General features: G+C 35.2%; 2 protein-coding genes across 2 annotated transcripts; one reads left to right on the top strand and one right to left on the bottom strand.

Moving 5' to 3' along the window:
* Nucleotides 1-553: 553 nt before the first annotated feature.
* Nucleotides 554-14,637, top strand: LOC110786317 (protein SEMI-ROLLED LEAF 2). Its single transcript, XM_021990864.2, has 20 exons — nucleotides 554-875; nucleotides 1,334-1,663; nucleotides 4,026-4,100; nucleotides 5,663-5,778; nucleotides 6,511-6,625; nucleotides 6,800-6,928; nucleotides 7,124-7,171; nucleotides 9,432-9,625; nucleotides 9,714-9,910; nucleotides 10,021-10,313; nucleotides 10,414-10,563; nucleotides 10,665-11,060; nucleotides 11,320-11,469; nucleotides 11,768-11,843; nucleotides 12,141-12,268; nucleotides 12,373-12,564; nucleotides 12,665-12,802; nucleotides 12,901-13,017; nucleotides 13,683-13,895; nucleotides 14,000-14,637. Exons 2-20 carry the CDS (start codon nucleotides 1,517-1,519, stop codon nucleotides 14,168-14,170), a joined length of 3,045 nt encoding a protein of 1,014 aa, XP_021846556.2. The 5' UTR covers nucleotides 554-875; nucleotides 1,334-1,516; the 3' UTR covers nucleotides 14,171-14,637.
* Nucleotides 14,638-15,883: 1,246 nt separating this feature from the next.
* LOC110786288 (sugar transport protein 8-like) lies at nucleotides 15,884-18,288 on the bottom strand. The gene is made up of 4 exons (XM_021990838.2): nucleotides 18,044-18,288; nucleotides 17,641-17,960; nucleotides 16,537-17,163; nucleotides 15,884-16,435 (listed from the first exon to the last, which is right to left on the bottom strand). The coding sequence occupies exons 1-4, from the start codon at nucleotides 18,159-18,161 to the stop codon at nucleotides 15,998-16,000; spliced, it is 1,503 nt and encodes a 500-aa protein (XP_021846530.1). The 5' UTR covers nucleotides 18,162-18,288; the 3' UTR covers nucleotides 15,884-15,997.
* Between the last annotated feature and the right edge of the window lie 938 nt (nucleotides 18,289-19,226).

Raw genomic sequence — 19,226 nt, 5'->3', positions numbered from 1 at the left:
TAAAATAAAATTCATCCAAAATCAAACACTAATCTAAAATAAAATAAATAAAATTTAATTTAAAATCAAACGTTAATCCAATATTAGAGCGCCACGTAGGAAATCTAATGGTTTCGGCCAATGAAAAATAAGATTTTAAAATTAATTTTGAATTTAATAAGTCGAGTTACACGTAGATAAATAATTAAGTGTCACGTATATATTTTAATTAATTAATTATTATTATTACGCATATACAATTTCATTCAAAAACAAACACTCTCATAATTAAAAAAATAAAAATGGATCTAAAATCCGTGCATCGCCCGGGTTAAAATCTAGTCTAGTACTATAGAAAGATTAAAAAAAAGGGTTGACTAGTGTGAAAACGACAATTTTAGGAGTCGTTAAATTGATATTGCCAGTTTATACAATAAGAGGACCCACATTACCATTAAAATAATCCTACAGCTAAAAGAAAATTATAATAATCCAACGGTTGAAAAAATCAAATGGCAAATCTTGTAAATAAACGTTAAAAACCGGCTTCAAGGAAAAGACTGACCGTTGGAAAAAATTAATCGCCTCCATTCCAACAAAGAGAACGAAAGAGAAAGTTCTTCCATAATTTATTTATTTTGGTGTGTTTTTCTTTGGAAATTCATGACTTACTTTCGTATAATTAAGGATTAAGTTATTTATTTTATTTAATTAATTATTGATTTAAATAATATAAAAGGCAGAGGGAAAATGGTAGAGAGAGAAAGAAAGATAGAGAGAGAGAGGGAGATCACAAATTTCGCTATTGAGGAATGCCTGTAATTTGCTGCATTTTTGCATACTCTTGACGGCTTTTCCAGCCTCGGTTCTCTGCTTCTTCAAGCATCGACCCAGAGGTATATTTTTTTTGTTTCTTTTTATAATTAAATTTCAATTTTTGCAATTTTTTTGAACCTAAAATCATATTGACCCACACGAAAAATTCTTAATTTAATGGATTTTAAAGAGTTTTTTCCATTTTTGAGCCTAAATCATATCTCCTTCTGAGAAATTGTCAATTTAATGCATTTATTTTGAGAATTTCCTAAAATTTTGAGCCTAAAATCTTATTGACCCCATATGAGCATTTCTCAACTTAATGCATTTTTGAGAATTTCTCAAATTGTTTGTGCCTGAAATCTTATTGACTCATATGAGAATATCTCAACTTAATGCATTTTTAAGAATTTCTCAATTTGTTTGTGCCTGAAATCATATTGACCCACATGAGAAATTCTCAATTTAATGCATTTTTGGATGGTTGGTGACGATTATTTATGTGATTTAATGCGACCCATAATTCTCTTTAATGTAGGCTGGTTCCGGAGAACAAGAGCTGCCCAATTTGATTTCTGGGTTTTTTTTCTGGGAAATTGGGAGATTTTTTTATTGTAATTGATAGAAAGATACAATCTTTTTATTTTTGTTTTCTTTTCGAATTCATTGAAGGTTATAAATTGTACAAGTATATATTAATTGTTAAACTTGGTAAGAAAAAATGAGTGTTGTATCTGGGGTAATATCAAGGCAAGTTTTGCCAGCATGTGGAAGTCTTTGTTTCTTCTGCCCTGGCCTGCGGGCAAGGTCTAGGCAGCCTGTGAAGAGGTACAAGAAAATGATTGCGGATATTTTCCCCAAAACCCAGGTTAGATTTTAGCATTTTTGTAACTTTTTGGTATTTTTGTGGCCTTTGAATCCATTGCAGTACTTGTGTTTATTGTTATGGAATTGAGTGGTTGTATAGGCTGTACTGAAATGGTTAAATTCGCATTTTTGTCGTGTTTATTCCTCATGATGGTAGGAGTTAAAGTGCACATTATTTAGGTTGGATCCGTTTCTTATACCATTTGTTGCTTAAAAGAATACTCATCATTGAGAGACAGATTTGGCACTACTTGTTTCTTAGGCTCTCTTTTCCTTGGGTCATTCTGCCAAAGTCTAAAGTGCGAGCGCGACTCTTATGCTAGGGATATTTTCTCAGTTCGCATGCCGTCGACTAATGATGTTGATATGCATTGATGAATTCTTTTTGATAGGAATTAGGGTTATGTTAGCACTTAGCAGTCTCTTTGTTTTACAATTCTGATACACGTACCTATTTTATGACCTCATGTATACGTTACTCCGACTTTAGAAGTTGTATAGATTTGATTACATGTCAAAATGGATGAACCGGCTACTTTATGAAAATTTTATATATTTATGGTCCAAATTCAAAGTGACAAGTGTCAATATCCATGTCCAAGTAATGAAGAGCCCAACAACATAGAATTATAATGCGATGCAAATCCGCTTTTCCACTGACAAGTTGACAGTAAACATTGTTTATTGCACTAATGCACTCAGGGGCAGATCTTTGTTTGTGCTGGGGTGGGCCTGCCCCCCCCCCCCGCCGAAAAATTTTGTAGTGTATTTTGTTACGCCCCCCCCCCCTAAAATTTGTGTATAATTGTATAATTACATAGTATGTTGCTTAACTTTTTTTCTACCGGCCCCCTCGTAAAACCGTTCAAGGTCCTCCACTGAATGCACTAACTATAGACAACATTTGACAAATATTTAATCCATCATTAATAAACCATGCCTAAAGTTCTAAACCCATAGGCATTCTAAATCTTTAACTGGAATCCCTACCAAAATCTTCTTTATGAGGAAGTGAAAGGTTAACCATCTTTACCAAGCTCACAAATTGCACTTGTTTAGTCATTATTAGTGACCTTTAATTGTTGATTATATGATTTTCCTTAAACAGATTTAGTAGTGCTTGTTTGAGAATCAAGGTACTTGTTGTCCTGGATAAAACTTTGATTGGAGTTGGTATGAAACTAATGAAAGTACTCATTTTTCATGGTCTAGTACCACTTTTCATTTAACAAATGCTTAGGTCTTTTCTGCGACTCTTTAATCTGACAAGTCCAAACCATGCCGAGGATTTCATCTCTTTTTACATGACACTCAACCTCGTTGATTTAAATCAGATATGTCTTTCTGGTAGGAATTGTGCTCTTCAACAAATTCTCCTGGTTACTTATGCATGTAACTATACCATATAATAGTATATAATGACAAGAGAAACTTCCACTTTTTTTCACCAGATCTATAAACTATTTTTCCATGTTTACATGAACTATCCATAGCATTTAGTACATGTTCATTTCATCTCATTGAATAATCTATGCCTATTACACTTCAACTGTGATTTATGATTCCCAAATACATAGGTTCCACTTTTTGTATAATTGCATTAATGCTGGTCATGCGTTTTGATGATCACAATGTGATTGCATGTAGCTGTAACCTACATGTTTGTCATTGTCAGACTTCTTGAAGATGGTTCAGCATCCTAACATTTTGCTACCGGAGTATTTCATATGGAAAAGACATTATTAATATTGCTTCACAGTGCTTACATTATTTGAGAACTTGTTATAGATGAACTTGTGAGTCTTTGAGGAGTGCAAATTATGGTGGGAATTATAGGATGTATTTTCCTTTCCTAAATACAAACTGCATTCGTTTTTAATTGAAATCTAGGGCCAATTTTTCTTTGCAATTGACATAGTGACAGTGCATAAGAAGTAAGCGGCTAGATTGCTAGAATGTGTAAGATATTACGAGGCTTATACGTGTCCATGATTACGTTCTCAAGAATGGTTCTTACTTTGCTTCTCATTTGGAAGATTTGGAAACAGCCTCATGTGTTTTTCTGCACAGATGAGTTCATATTGCACTGTCGTGCTTTATTGGTTAAAGTGAGATGTAATAGTTTTTGGTCAAATGTTTTGCTTAATGCTTAGAACAAGAGACCGGAGTTATTTGTTCTTGAATTAAGTTACAATCCATTTGGATTGTTCAACTATGCCGCTATGCGGTTCATCCAAATACTTATCTTATTTCCTTCTTGTTTTATCTGATATATTAGGAACATTTGTAGTTCTGTGCTCTCTGGTCTTTCTGAAACATGCCTTGCTAATGTCTAGAGTCCTAACTATACTTTTTTTTAACAGGATGAAGAACCGAATGATCGAATGATAGGAAAGCTCTGTGAATATGCTGCGAAAAATCCCTTGCGTGTCCCAAAGGTACTTTCAGCTGCAAAAATCTCACTCCATCCGTTTTTTTTATGTACCCACTTTCCAAAAAGAGGTGCTTTTTTTTTGTTCTACCCATTGCCATTTTATTCTGTTGTGGCAATAAATTTTTAACCATCTTACCCCTTTTCCCCTTAATAATTACACATCCTCATTTTCTCCAGGGCCGAAATTTTAGGGGCCCTGTTCTAAAATTAAAATTGCGCCCTTCATATTTTAAAAAACAATTGTAAACTTTGAATTTCATATGGTGTATACGGATTAAGGAGTGATTATTTTCAGAATTTCCTCCAAGGCTCTGCTCCAACTTTTAATTTCTCTTCAAACCACCTTAACCTTCACAATAAGTTAGTAAAAAAAATTAGAAGTTATAAATGTACTGCAATTTTGCATAATTAGACTACTACTATTCTATTAAATATAAGAAGAGAAAAGCCAACCACACATTAATGGGAAAAAATTAGGATGCTTACACAAAATCAAAATCTTCAATTGAAGCCTTCTTCATAATATTTGCTGCTTGAACAGTTGAAGTAGTGTTGTTGCAATTCTCCCATTAACAAATCTTATGTATAGGAATTTATAAATTGAGAATTAATAATTGGATGGTTTGAGAAAAATTCAAGAACGCCCATTATATAGGGAAAAATTAGCCGTTTGATGAGAAATACTTCAGGAAAATCGAAAATAGGAGTTCATAGACATTGTTAATGGAGAACAATCTAAATTTGGGGGAAAATAAATATTTTGCGTTTGAGAAATATGAGATTAACGAAAACACTGTAATTTTCCATTGATAATTGGACCATAATTAATGGGAATTGGAGTGATTTATTTTGGTAATTTGAAAAGTAAAAATTATTGGAAAAGATGGAGCCCTTCCAACATCACGGTTGAAAGTAGATACAATCCCTGTCTAGGAAAGTTTGGTCTAACATGTCAGGGGACAACCACTTTTCAGACCTGTTATGGTTCACATTTCTGCGATCAGCAATTCAGCATCCTTTAAATTTTTTGTTTGAATAAAGTGCTCAAAAAGTCTGTCAGTCAACCTCTACTAAGGTTGGATACTTGGATGGGGGATGTATGTTTTAATTCTTTTAGTCTCTTCTCTCCTGCTGACAGATCCCCCCCCCCCCCCCCCCCCCCCCCCCCCAGGAAGAAAAAACTTCCCTGATACCTTTATCAAGTTGACCGAGCTTTTGATTTGACGTAGCATTAGTTTTAGATTCTTAAGATTGAATTAGACTGCAGACTATGTGGCCTTTTTATGACCTTGGATTTTCTGTGCATTATGTTGAGAAGATCTTCTCACTGTTTGAGCAGCTGCTAAACAGGATTTGTATGCATCAAGTCTCCACATCTTTTAACATACTACACCACATATCTTTTTAGTCATGTCGAACATCATAAGTTTGGCATCTTTGATCACTTTTCCATTCTTTAATCTGTTGAATATTTAGCCTATCTTATATTAGCAAAAATTACACTATGTCTAATCTGGATTCTATTTTGGTTCTTGATGTTTCGTAAAAATCTGCATTTTGTGTCAGATCACTATTAATCTTGAGCAGCGGTGTTACAAGGAGTTACGAAATCAGAATTTTAATGCTGTGAAAACTGTCATGTGTATCTACCGAAGGTTACTGGTGACTTGTAAAGAACAAATGTAAGTGCCCTACTATCTTTAGTCTGATATTGTATCACTTGCATTAAAATTTATGCTCTCTCTCTCTCTCTCTGACCGTGTAACTGTGTATGTGTGCGTGTGTTGTGAGTAGATATTATTCTAGACATGCCTTTTAAGCAGATGTCACGTGCACCACTATATTTCCCACAACTTGAAACTGATTATTGGTTGTGTGAATTCTCTATTTGCATTTCCGACTCATAGATGATTCTCCAAATGGACGGTATTTGTTCTGGTAGTTGGGACTCTGCTTTAACCTAACTATTTTACCTCGATTCCTAGAATGTGTTTGCCAGTTGATGATTGTGTCATTCGGGCACTTCAATTAACCTATAGTGCCTGTGTTAGATGTGTCAGAAATGTATCCAAGTATTCCAACCATTAAAGTGGGTGTTTATTTTATACTTCAGTATATCCTTGAAGGATTTAAATTTTTTAGTAAAAAGTGGAAAAGTCTTATTAATATTTGACACTTCGCTATCAGTCTTACTCTCCCCATGTCGTAAACCAGGGATTTATTTCATCCTTTTTTCTGAAAGGCTTTTTGGGCATACAATTTGTCTTTCAAGCTAACTAAGAATTATGGAAAATAGCTAGTTTTCATTAATTTCTAGATGGATGTTTCTGCGTTTTCAACTTTTCATATAAAAAGAAAAAAGAGAAGTAGATGGATGTCACTCATAGTGTTCTCCTCCTTTTGTTACTTTGCAGGCCTTTGTTCGCAAGCAGTTTGCTAAGTATCATGAACATTTTGCTGGATCAAACGGGTCAGGATGAATTGCGAGTTATAGGATGCCAGGCACTTTTTGTTTTTGTAAATAATCAGGTATGTACTGTAGAGCTTCATTTTTGTTTATCAATTACCGGAAATCTGTTAAAATTTTCTATGTTCCACACCTCTGATGATCTCTTCATTTTTGTTGGTTATTAAAAATTTAAAATTATCCTAGAAAACTGCATTTTGATGATTTCTTCATTTTTGTTGATTATTGTGTTCCAGAAAGATGGTACTTTCATCTTTAACTTAGAAGACTTTATTCCAAAACTGTGTCTGCTAGCTCAAGAAGTTGGGGAAGATGAGAGGGGATTTCGTCTTCGAGCAGTTGGGCTGCAGACTCTTTCTTCAATGGTGATTGCACTATTTTATTTATTATTTTTCGTATGTTACTTATCCTGCTTCAAATAATGTTACCAGTTGTCAATTAGAAGCTTAGATTTGCTGGTCTAGGCCTTCGCTGATTCCTGCCTAAAAAGGCACAAAATTGGCACCCTTTTGTCCTCCTAAATACGTCTATAATTGGTTGTGTGTTTGCGGTTTTTGCAGATTTGGTTCATGGGTGAACATTCCCATATGTTAGCTGAATTTGATAATGTAAGCAGATACACCTCTTTTTTCTGTTTTGCACTCATTTTATCCTCTGGTCTTTTGGTAATGTGTCCACTTATTTTTTGGTTTAACCCTTCTACGAGTTATTGATGCTGAATTCATTTCCTCCCATAATGAGGGACGTAAGAGGGATACACAATTTTTTTACGCTTAATGATTCCACTCGTTGCCCAACAGCTATGATGTTGTGATTTCTAGTTTCTAGTATATATTTTGGACAGGTCTTTTATTTATTTATTTATTTTACTTTTTTCTTCTCTTTGTTCCTAGTTAAACCTGACATACGATCTAAGAAATAAGTGGATGTGCAAGATGTTTCAAACTGAAAGAGTGGATACTTCTGCCTTGAATGATTAAACACTACTTAACTCATTGGTGATTTTTGAAATTGTTTGCGTGGTGCTTGGTTTACTATGTCTTAAACAATTACTTGCCTGCCTTTAATATTGTCCCCTATCTCAGCATTTGATTGCAATATGAAATACATGACTACATTTTTCGCTATTGTAAAATAGGAACTGGCACCAACAATCCCGGTTATGGCCCCTCTTCTTTGAACAGTCCCAACTATTGATTAATTCTGAGTAGTCCCAACTTTAGAAGTGGCTTCCCAAAGAAGTCTTGTATGAAATATAACCAGCCAACCTTTTAAAATTGATCTTTAACTTTTTCCTGAGAATTTTTTCTTTTCTATCTCCTTTGTTTCCCATTTTGTCCATCACCATCTCCCTTTATTTACTTATTTAACAGGTGATAAAGTTACATGGGACGGCTTTGGGAAGACACCTCCCCAAAGTTAGGAGTTGGGATTTGGGTCTATACCGAATTTTGTTTACAGTAGGGAAATTCTTAAAGAATAGGCATAGTTGGGGCTGTAAGTGTTAATTTTCCTACAAATTCTTTTAGTTATATCGTTGATAACAATATGCTAAGCATCAATTTAGGTAGGGTTTTTAGTGGCTTGAAGATGAATACCCCGTATGAGTTAGGGTAGAAGCTCAATAAATGGAGAAAAAGGAGATAGAGAAATAGTTAGTTAATTAGTTTGTTGAATATTGATGAGAGTTTTGTCTAGGTTTCAGATAGCTAGTTGGGAGAGATCAAGCCTCTGGAAAGCTGAATATCCTTTACAACAACAACAACAACAAAGCCTTAGTCCCGAAATGTTTTGGGGTCGGCTAACATGCTTGTAGGAGATCAACATTGTCACCAATCAAACCAGAAAGGAGTGGGAAGTTAAAAGAATAAACAAGGAAGAGGGAGAAAGTGGAATTAATGAAAGTAAGATAAGGGAAAATATATATATGTTACCGAAAAATATTATAAGGGATAATAAAAATAAATAAAGTTTAAAATAAATAAATATGTAAAATAATTATATGTCAAAAAAATAAAAAATAAAAAATAATAATAATAAAAAATAAATAATAATTAAATAAAAAACACAATTAAATAAGTAAAAGTAAAAGTAAGAAGAGTCAAAATGGAAGTTGTATAAGTCAAATGAAGTCATCAATGTATATTCTCTCCCTCCACTATGTCCTATCCAACGCCATATTTTCCTCAATCCCAAGAAAGCTCAATCACCTTCCTCCAAGTTTTCTTAGGTCTTCCCCTACCCCTTGCAATTTTATCACTTTGCCACCCTTCTACCTCCTAACCGGGGGGCATCACTTGATCTTCTGCTTACATGCCCAAACCATCTTTTATCCTTTATCTTCTGTGATTCCAGTTTATTAATCGAAATCACCTTCTTTTCCCCTTATATTCTGCCATTAATTGTGTCAAGTTAAGTTGATTCGTAGCATCACATTCTTTCACTAGACAAGTTCTTTTATTTCTGATAGTTGTTACTTAAGGCTCCATTCTATCCGACTTATTTTGTCTAGACTTATATTATCTGCACTTATCTTAACTTATTTTATCTGAAAAAAACTTATTTTGTCGGAAAAAAAAACTTATTTGTGTGAGAAATGTCTGGAAAAAAAAAGTTCTTCTGAACTTCTCTGAACGTATTTTGTCCGAAATAAGTTAAAATAAGTCGAACAGAACAAGACCTTAGACATCCCTTAAAGAAGGAAGATAATTTTTTATAATAGGTTGCATGTGTTTGTTGGTACATCAGTTATTCCTGGTATACCTATCTGAGTTTGGTTTCTGCTACATGCATCATCAGTAGCTTTTTTACTACAGATTGTAGTACCAGCAATAATTTATATAAAACATACTCTTTCTTCCTAAACAGGTTGTTTCAGTAGTCTTGGAAAACTATGCTACTCAACAGAATACGGTAGATGACACTGACAATCAGGGCTCTGGTGGTAGATGGGTGCAACAAGTGCAAAATGATGAGGGTCATGTAATAGCCTCACTTGATATGTCAAGGATTCCTACTTGGGGAGGAATCATAAATTCTAAAGGCGAATTGAATGTGGCAGAGTAATTATCGTGCACAAAAATTCACTCTATGTTCAGTCTTTCTTTTGATAGTAACTGTCATTCATATGTATTCTTTTCCCTTCTGCAGGGAACTTGCCAAGAATCCTGGTTTTTGGTCCAGGGTTTGCCTGCATAACATGGCTAAGCTAGGCAAGGAGGCTACCACCACAAGACGTGTTTTGGAATCTTTATTCCGTTACTTTGACCATGGAAATCTGTGGTCTCCGGAACATGGGGTTGCTTGTCCTGTTTTGGAAGATATGCAGGCAGTTATGGAAAGTTTAGGTAAATGGAATTCTTGGATCTATATTAGACATAAATTAATTTTCATTCTTTCTTTAAGCCATCTCAAATGATTGATAGATTACAACCTCTTTGATGGAACTATTTTATAGGTCATAGTTCACACTTTTTATTGTCGATACTGGTGAAGCATCTGGATCACAAAAATGTACTCAAACAACTTGAGATGCAGTTGAACATTGTGGAGGTGACCACCATCCTGGCTGAGCAAGCAGAGGTTGAGCCTTCTGTTTCTTTGCTTGGTGCTGTAAGTGATATTATGAGACACATGCGCAAAAGTATTCACAGCTCATTTGATGATTCCAACCTTGGTGCTGATGTTATTAAATATAACAGAAGATTTAAAGAATTAGTGGATGGGTGCCTCGTGCAGTTAGTCCACAAGGTAATTCCATAAAAGAGATTATTTTGAAGAGAATATTAAACTGAAAATTGTCTATAGTGATTTTAGCTGAAGAATTTAAGATCTTTATTGCTGTAAACAGGTTGGAGATGCTGGTCCAATTCTTGATATAATGGCTGTCGTGCTAGAAAATATTTCTAGTATCACTGTTTTAGCCCGGACCACAATTGCAACTGTGTTCCGGACAGCACAAATTGTAGCTTCCTTACCAAATGTATCATATCAAAACAAGGCAAGGGAAACTACTCTTTTATTATGCAGACAATTTTATTCACTGATTTCTTAATTTATTTGGTCAATCTTCAATCTGTATACTTTTCATGTGTTCTGTAGGCGTTTCCAGAGGCTCTGTTTCATCAATTGCTCCCAGCAATGGTTCACCGAGATCATGAAACTAGGGTTATGGCTCACCGTATATTCTCTGTTGTTCTTGTGCCATCTTCAGTGGCTCCGCGTCAATATTCAGCTCCACCAATGTCCGGGAAGGCTGCTTATATTCCAAGGTCTCTTTCTAGAACTGTCTCGGTATTTTCTTCTTCTGCCGCCCTGTTTGAGAAATTACGCAAGGAAAGATCAGGAAGTAAAGAGAATATTCCTTTTGAGCTGGGAAATAATAATGGCGGGATGCTCGATAGACTGAAATCATCCTACAGTCGAGCATCTAGTATCAGGAACCCAGTGCATGTACCGACAGAGGAAAGTTCTGTGAGCAACTTGAACAAGGAAGTGGTAGGTTCTATCCAAATTCTTTCTTTCCATGTTTCTCCTGATTTTTTGTACTCTTCTTTTGTATTATACCTAAGGAACCTGGGTAACAGTTTGCAAGATGGGTCTAAGCATAATCAGGAACTTACCCTTTCAATTCTGGCACATACATTTTTGTGCTCGTTTCCTCGAATTTTGTTTTTAGTAATGTAGGATGAGTATTTTAACTTGGATGATTCTCTTGGAATTTCTTTGTGATATTTGTTTTGCTTTTCAAAAACAGGGAGGAAGTTCTCTCAGGTTAAGTAGTAGACAGATCATCCTCCTTTTGTCGTCAATTTGGGCGCAATCGATCTCCCCTGAAAATACACCTGAAAACTTTGAGGCAATTGCTCATACATACAGCCTGGTTTTGCTATTTTCTCGTGCCAAGGTGATTTGCAATTCATAACCCTCTTCTGAGAATTTTGGTACCCTTTTTCCTTTTGCACTTAACTAGAGGTATTAGGCCCTCTTACTGTATTCAAAGAAAAGAAGCATTGTATATTAGTTGTTATTTCTTCTATCAATTTATTTAAATTTCTCTAAAATCTTATTACATGTTGATTTTAATTTCAAGCTCCACGTTTATGTACTTTATGATACCAATATTTTCATAATGCTAATTTTTCACGTTCTTTAACATATAGCATTTGGTCTAAAACTCCTGTTTAACCTTGTCTGAGCTGTAGAGTTCTAGTCAAGAGGCACTTGTTCGAAGTTTTCAGCTTTCGTTTTCCTTGAGAGGCATTTCTCTAGCAGAAGGAGGTATTTGCTTTTGCTTAATGTTTCTTAGTTTATTGAATATCACTTTCCGATTGGCCGGTATTTTTTGATTTGTTGCTTCCCCATGCGACAGACAATCTTTTTCCACTAATGTGGTGAAAAGAGGGATGTAATATTTAAGGGAAAGAGTGTCCTTCTGCCTTATTTTATACTGTCCAGTCCCTGTAAGAGAGAGAGGGGGGGGGGGGGGGGGGGGGGATTGCTAATAGAAGTTTCTTCAAGTCTTGCTCAGGGTTACCTGTCCCGCTCATACATTCATGTCCTCCATTTGTGGTGTAGGGCCTCTGCCACCAGCACGTCGTCGATCACTCTTCACCTTGGCCACAGTAATGATAATATTTTCAGCAAAAGCTTATGATATTCATTCTCTTGTCTCTTGTGCCAAGGCAACACTGAATAATAAAATGGTATGTCATTATAGTATAATGATATTTTCCTCGTTTAATTTTGTAGCCCAAGAGCTGATGTCGAAATTTTCATCACCCGGGTTTGATTTGCTTTTCTGTTTCAGGTTGATCCGTTTCTATCTGTAGTTGGTGATAGCAAATTGCAGGCTGTTAACAAGAATGCAACTATAGAATTTGGCTGCAAAGAGGATGATAGTTCTGCTACAAGATTTTTATCAGAAATTATAATCACAGAGGACCAAACCAGGGAATCCTTTGCTGCCGAAATTGTTAGAAGTCTTGAAAAGATTAAGGATGTAAGTCAAATGATCTATGATAAATTATGAAGTTTGCATGCCATTGAAACTTTGTGTTATAACTCGCGACTGAATTGTGACTTGTGGCTCCTCTATTCAGGCTGAATTATGTACTGTAAAAGAGCAATTGCTGAGTGAATTTTTGCCTGATGATGTGTGTCCTTTGGGGGCTCAGATGTTTGAGAACCCATCCAAAATATACGAACTGGATGCTCGACAAAGTGTATGCCATGATGATGTAATTTTTCTGCGCAGCTAATACATGTTTGCTACGCATGGATACATTTTTTTTCTTTCAACCTGAGGACTAACTTTTTAATACTTTTGCTTGTTCAGACTATTCCAATCTTTACAATGGATGATGATTATTTCCCTGGTCATCAGCCCAAGCAGGAGTTATTATTGACTATAGAGAATGCCAGTCTCTTGAATGCCAATCAACTTCTTGAATCAGTATGTTGCTCATTCTTTCTACTTAAAAGTTTGTTTGATGCACTGTGACATGAAAAAAACGATTTGAATCAACTAAGGTGGTTCGACCATGTAAGACGGAGACCAAATGATGTGCCGGTTAGAAGGATTGAAGAGTGACAAACGGATGGAATTGTAAGGGGTAGGGGGAAGACCAAAGCAAACATGGAAGAGGGTGATTGAGAGTGATATGAGTTTATTGGGGATTGGGGGAAATATGGCGTTAGACAGGGCGGAGTGCAGGGAGATAATACATCTCTTACATCTCTTTTTTCTATTTTCTTTGCAAACTTCGCTCGTGTCCCTTTTTATTTTTTCAAAAATATTCAGCCTACCTTGTTTTCATGCCTCGTGTCTACTCTATTTACCATACCCTCTTATTTTTCTTTTATTTCTCTTATTTCACGTTCCGCAGACGTTCCTTATAACAGTTCATATTAGCCAACCCCAATCACAACAAAAGGCTTGGTTGGTATTCTTCACCTTCTAATCTATGAAACACTTTTCTTGTATGATTATGCTTTACCCTCTAATCTATGAAAAGCTCTTTTGTTGTGTGATTATAAAATATCAATTTTCTCTCAGGTATGAGCTCCTGTATAATTTACATAAGGAGATGAGTACTTATTTGTTATCCTCTTGTGCAGGTCCTGGACACAGCTCACCAAGTGGGTAGATTTTCAGTTTCAACTGCTCCTGATTTGCCTTACAAGGAAATGGCTAGTCATTGTGAAGCTCTTATGATGGGTAAGCAGCAGAAGATGTCCCATTTGATGACGGTACAGAGACAAGAAAGCGTAATGAGCTTCAGTATCCAAAACATTGACCTTGAGCCAACCAGCAGGGTGCCTCCGACACTGGTAATATATGATTCTTTGACTTAACTAAAAATCTAAATTAAATGGGACAGTGACACTAGTTTAAGCTGGCAATGAATGATGATGAAAAGTTAAAAATGATGCAGGCTGGAAATCCTTTTGTTGATGATAAATTGATGGTTCCTGCGTTCAACACCTTACCACCTGCGAATTCTGTACCCATGCTATGTGCTACTGAATACAATTCATATCCGCAGCACTATAAGCTTCCTGTATCAAGCCCTTACGACAACTTCTTAAAAGCTGCCGGTTGTTGATTGATAAAAGCAACAAGGGAAGCAGTACATATATATATAAATTAATATATATTCTGGAATTGCTCGTGACATCTTGGTCTGTCTCGCATATGGCATACGAAGTAGCTAAAGACTCTATCAGCTACTCCTTCCTGAAGCAGCTTGAATAGAGTCAGCCTCAGATTCCGAAAATTCATTGTATTCTTTTATTAAATTATTAATTTTGTTTTCCAGTGAGATACTTACTGCAAACAGGTAGTGTCTTCTGGATTTTGCTTGGTCAGAGTAGATTTCAACTACAGATTACATTCTCATCTGTATCTGTAGGAAGTTTCCGCGTTGTATAAAAGGAAACATTTTTCATTTTTCATTTTTCATTTTATTGGTGTTACTTGACACCCAAATGTTTTGTATGTATAATAGAACTTACTTACTGTGTATATTTGCTGAGCATTGATGATAAAAGCCATTCGATTTTTGTGGTTTTACATACATTTTTCTTACTCTGGGCATGTCTAATGTCTGATGTCTCATTTGATCTTTGTGAACTTGTGAAGATGGCATCTTAATCGATAAGCCAAGCAAATTGGTCTCATCATTATCATTACCCCATTGCCTCAAAGAGGCTCCCGCAAGAAGCGGGGTAAGGAGGGTCGGACGTACGCAACCTTACCCCTGCAATTGCAAAGAGGTTGTTTCCAATTGACCCAAAAGCGATAACGGGACGACCATCTTCTATTTCATGGAAAGGAAGCGAATAGGTATTAAGAGCCATTTTGATTTAGTCCCTTACATCCCACAGCCAAAAGAACAAATGAATCTTTGGCTCCATCAGAAATGGACAGAAGCCAAGCAAATTGGTCTCCAAAGGTAAAACTTGAAGTTGATTTCCTTCTTTATTTTCCTGATAAGTTAAGACTACAATCCTACATGCCAAGTAAACAAGTGAAAGTACATCGCCCCATACCGCAATTAAAAGGAGAACGAAGGAAGTACGAGCTTGCTATAAAAGGAAGTACAAAGTGATGATTAAAAATTTACATCAACAAACATGAGTTTGATAATGGATAAAACATGTTTTGTTTCCAACTGCTCATTATTATATGACTGAACCAAAAATTTAACATACAATGTCTTATTAACTTTAAAATTAATGTTATTAATACAAATGATTTATAACCCAATAACATATATACCTGAAGATGACACAACCATATATCAACCAAATAACTTTGTTATTGCATCCTACTTATTTTTTGAATCGATTTAGTTCCGATCGAAATGATTTGTTTTGAACCTCTAATTCAGACTAATTAGTGCAATTGATACAAATACTACGTACATATTTTTCTTGAAATCATCACGTAAAAGTTAGAAATATCAACACAGAGTACTTTGAATTCAAAATATTATTTTCTAATTAACATGTCTTACGATCACTTGGAAGAGAAAGTGCTCATGAGTACCATATAGTGAAACTGGTTTTGTTCGAAAGAGGTACGAAGTTTTGACCTCATAGTTAAAACTTAAAACTGAAGGCTTAATCGTCAAGTCATAGATAAGAATTGCTCTCCTTCCTTTGTTATTTGTATTGTCTTTGGGATTGTTCATTTGTGTGAAAAATAACCATATATTAAACAATTAACCTTGTTAAGAAGTAAATTTCATTTTCTCCTTTTTTTTGGTTTGATTTTTCATTTTCTCCTTTAAAAGTAGTTTTTGTTAGGTAGGAAGTTTAACACCCAAAGCACTTTCAGAGGAGAAATGTCAAAAAAAAGGTTCCTCAAAAATAGATTTCTAGAAAAATTGTACAAAACCGAAACAAAAATTGAATAAAATTTCCCAATCTCATGGCCCATTTTCATACTTGTTATCTTCATCGACAAACCTCTTCCACACAGGATGCTTCTTCCAAACTCGGTCAGCAACAGCATCAATAGGAACACCTTTAGTCTCCGGCAAGAGGAAGACGACGAACAAACCCATGACAACAATCCACACCGAGAAGAAGATGAAGATATATGCTCTCATGTGACAAAGCATGGATAAAAAGGCTTGCGCGATTAGGAAGGTGAACATCATGTTTGAACTCACTGCAAATGCAAAACCTGCTGTTCTTGTTTCAACAGGAAATATTTCACTTGGTATTAACCACCCTAATGGACCCCATGACCATGCAAAAGACATGACAAACATGCATGTTAGTAACACTACTAGGATTCCTGCTCCCTTTGGCAGACTATTTGTGTCTGTTAACTTCACTATCAGTATTATTCCGATTGCAGTCTGCATAATTAAATTAAATCAAATTAATACTTGGTACGGAGTATCAAAAACCAATATCTAGAGATTGAATAATGAATGAATGAATGAATGAATGTACATACCTGGCTCACAAACATTTGAACACAAGCTTGAAGTAGTAACACCCTTCTTCCAAACTTGTCAACACCAAAAATAGAAACCAAGGTACTAAACACATTAACAAGGCCGATAATGACAGCAGAAAGAAGCGAGCCATGACTCTTAAACCCTACAGTTTGAAACAAAATAGGAGCATAAAACATGACTGCATTAATCCCAGTCATTTGTTGGAAAACTTGCATTAGAATCCCAATAACAAGAGGAGGAACACTTTGTTTCTTCCTTAATTCCTTGTAAGTGTGCTTCACTAACTTCCCCTGATCACATGCTTCCCTTATCTGTTGAAGCTCTGCTTCAACTTGGTCAATTCCCCTTATTTTTCTTAACACTTTACGACCTTCATCAATCCTGTCTCTCTCGATTAAACTTGTAGGGGTTTCGGTGATGATGATACCGCCAATTAGTAGTAAAATAGCAGGAACTACGGCTAGTCCAAGGGATACCCTCCATCCTATAGGGTGTAAGTTTAAGGTTGCAAAGTTGACAAGGTTAGCAATCAGTATGCCAACAGTTACCAGAAGTTGGAACAGAATGTTTACTGCTCCTCTGTGTTGGACTGGTGCTATCTCGGATAAAAACAAAGGCACTGCCTGCAGCACATATTATCGTACATACTCAGTAATCAATATGCAACATTCAGATAAGATACAATAAGTTTACTAATAAATAATCAATATGCAACCATTCAGATAAGATAAAATAAGTTTACTAAATACTCCCTCCGCTCATGGGCAGCTTATCTCTAATTGGATTTCCTTCTCTAACTGGATTTTATTCCAAAGATGTTATCTTAGAGCTCGCTTACACTAAGTATACCATTAGTGGGAACTTTGCTTTCTGGTTGGGTTTTTCCGGAATACTTGCACCGCTTTCCTTATAAAGCCGTCCCGAATTACTTGCACCATTACTATAAATGGTAAATTTTTATAAACATTATATCAACTACCCCTTCACATGTCATTTTATGGTCTCATGCACCCTCCCCCTACCCCCTTACCCTCTTAAAAAGTTGACGCATATCCCTATCTATATTAAAAAATACAATAATGAGTAGTAACGTAACTGACCTCATTACCAAAACCAACGCCAACACCCATAAGAACTCTGCCAATAATGACCATCCAAAGAGTTTGAGAGAGTGCACTTAATGCAGAACCAGCCAAGAAAAACACAGCTGAAATCAAAATTGAAGGTTTTCTCCCTTTAACTGAGCAAACTTTTGATGCCACAAAACTTGATACAAGTGCTGACAGATACAAAGATGATGTGAATAGCTGAAGATATTGATTGTCAAATTTGCAGTAATTGTTTTCATGCGCATGTTGTTTTCTTTCGTACACTTTTGGGAAGAATTCTTTTAAAAAATCATCCATTCCTGTCACTCCACCTGCATTTTCCATATTAAAACAAACCTTAATTATCATAACCAAACATGCAATTTAGAGGGTACGTTTTATTTAAAAGTGTTACCTGAAATGCCAATATCATAACCAAACATGAGGCCACCACAAGCAGCTAGTAACCAACAAGTTACAACATAAGGAGTCATTTTCCATGGGAAATTATCAACTCTATCTAGTGTACCCATCTTTAATTCTATAAAGGATAATTGTTTGGATCGGTTATGGTAAATACTACTGTTTCTTCACTTGACTCGAGGTAAACCTGAGAAGAATATATATATGCATATAAATAGTAGCTTAGGTTATCCACTCTGAGTTGAATATGACGATAGTTTCCATTCTTATAAGCAGAACTATTGGCAATTAAACTCGGGCAAATCCCTTATAATTAGGAATTTAGACGTGGCAATCTTAGCTTTTTACAAGTTTTATCCAGTTTGTTATACATTTCTGTTTCATTTATCGATTTCCACTTATCCATTAGTTGACTTTATTTTTAGTATCAAGGATTATCTAACTTCAAACTTTGCTCATTTTGAGATTCATTTTGAGTGTTTCCTATGATTTAGATCTACCTATATGGCCATATTGCCTATATTGTAACAATTTTTTAAGCAAGATTTCTGCATAAAACGATAATGTTAAACTATATGAAATCTCGTGCATAAACGAATATTCTAAAATTATTATTTGACTCAAATATTTTTTCTCCTAAAATTCAGTATAATTAATAAATTTTGAATATAACCATATAATTATCAAATATACAATGTTGGGTGACAAAAATATTCTACTACTCGATTTAAGCCCGTGTGATGCATGATTTTATTTTAAATATATAATATGTTAATCATTCTTAAAACTATAGTCACTTACTATTGTGGTCGAGAATTACGCTTTAACATAATATTACTACTATACATAACAATGAATTTGGATATTATAAGTGTATTAATGAAAAGAATCAAGGAATTGATTCTGTTACAGAGAAGACATGGGAGAAGGAGAGAGAAAATGTTATGGAATAGAATAATTGCATTAATTAATTACTAACTGAAAAGTTTCCTTATATTACAACATTAACAAAACAAAGAAACTAATAAAGTCAGCCACCTGTACAAGTACCAATGATAAATATGATACCAATTCATACTCCCCCTTCAAGATGGACTTTTGAGACAAGGCCAAGCTTGGAAGTTAGAAGATGATGTTGTTGTATAGGAAGAGCTTTGGTGAGGAGATCAGCAGTT

This window comes from Spinacia oleracea, chromosome 3 (genome assembly GCF_020520425.1).
Source record: "Spinacia oleracea cultivar Varoflay chromosome 3, BTI_SOV_V1, whole genome shotgun sequence".
Taxonomy (NCBI): Eukaryota; Viridiplantae; Streptophyta; class Magnoliopsida; order Caryophyllales; family Amaranthaceae; genus Spinacia; species Spinacia oleracea.
This window is presented reverse-complemented; position numbering and strand designations above follow the sequence as displayed.

Excerpts from the sequence above, each read along its gene's own strand:
- LOC110786317 (XM_021990864.2), top strand. The coding sequence starts at position 1,517 with ATGAGTGTTGTATCTGGGGTAATATCAAGGCAAGTTTTGCCAGCATGT. Across the intron at positions 6,626-6,799 it reads TTGTTTTTGTAAATAATCAG|AAAGATGGTACTTTCATCTT; the intron begins GTATGTACTGTA and ends ATTGTGTTCCAG. Across the intron at positions 12,565-12,664 it reads GTCTTGAAAAGATTAAGGAT|GCTGAATTATGTACTGTAAA; the intron begins GTAAGTCAAATG and ends TCCTCTATTCAG.
- LOC110786288 (XM_021990838.2), bottom strand. The coding sequence starts at position 18,161 with ATGGGTACACTAGATAGAGTTGATAATTTCCCATGGAAAATGACTCCT. Across the intron at positions 17,961-18,043 it reads TTATGATATTGGCATTTCAG|GTGGAGTGACAGGAATGGAT; the intron begins GTAACACTTTTA and ends TGGAAAATGCAG. Across the intron at positions 16,436-16,536 it reads TTCAAATGTTTGTGAGCCAG|ACTGCAATCGGAATAATACT; the intron begins GTATGTACATTC and ends TTAATTATGCAG.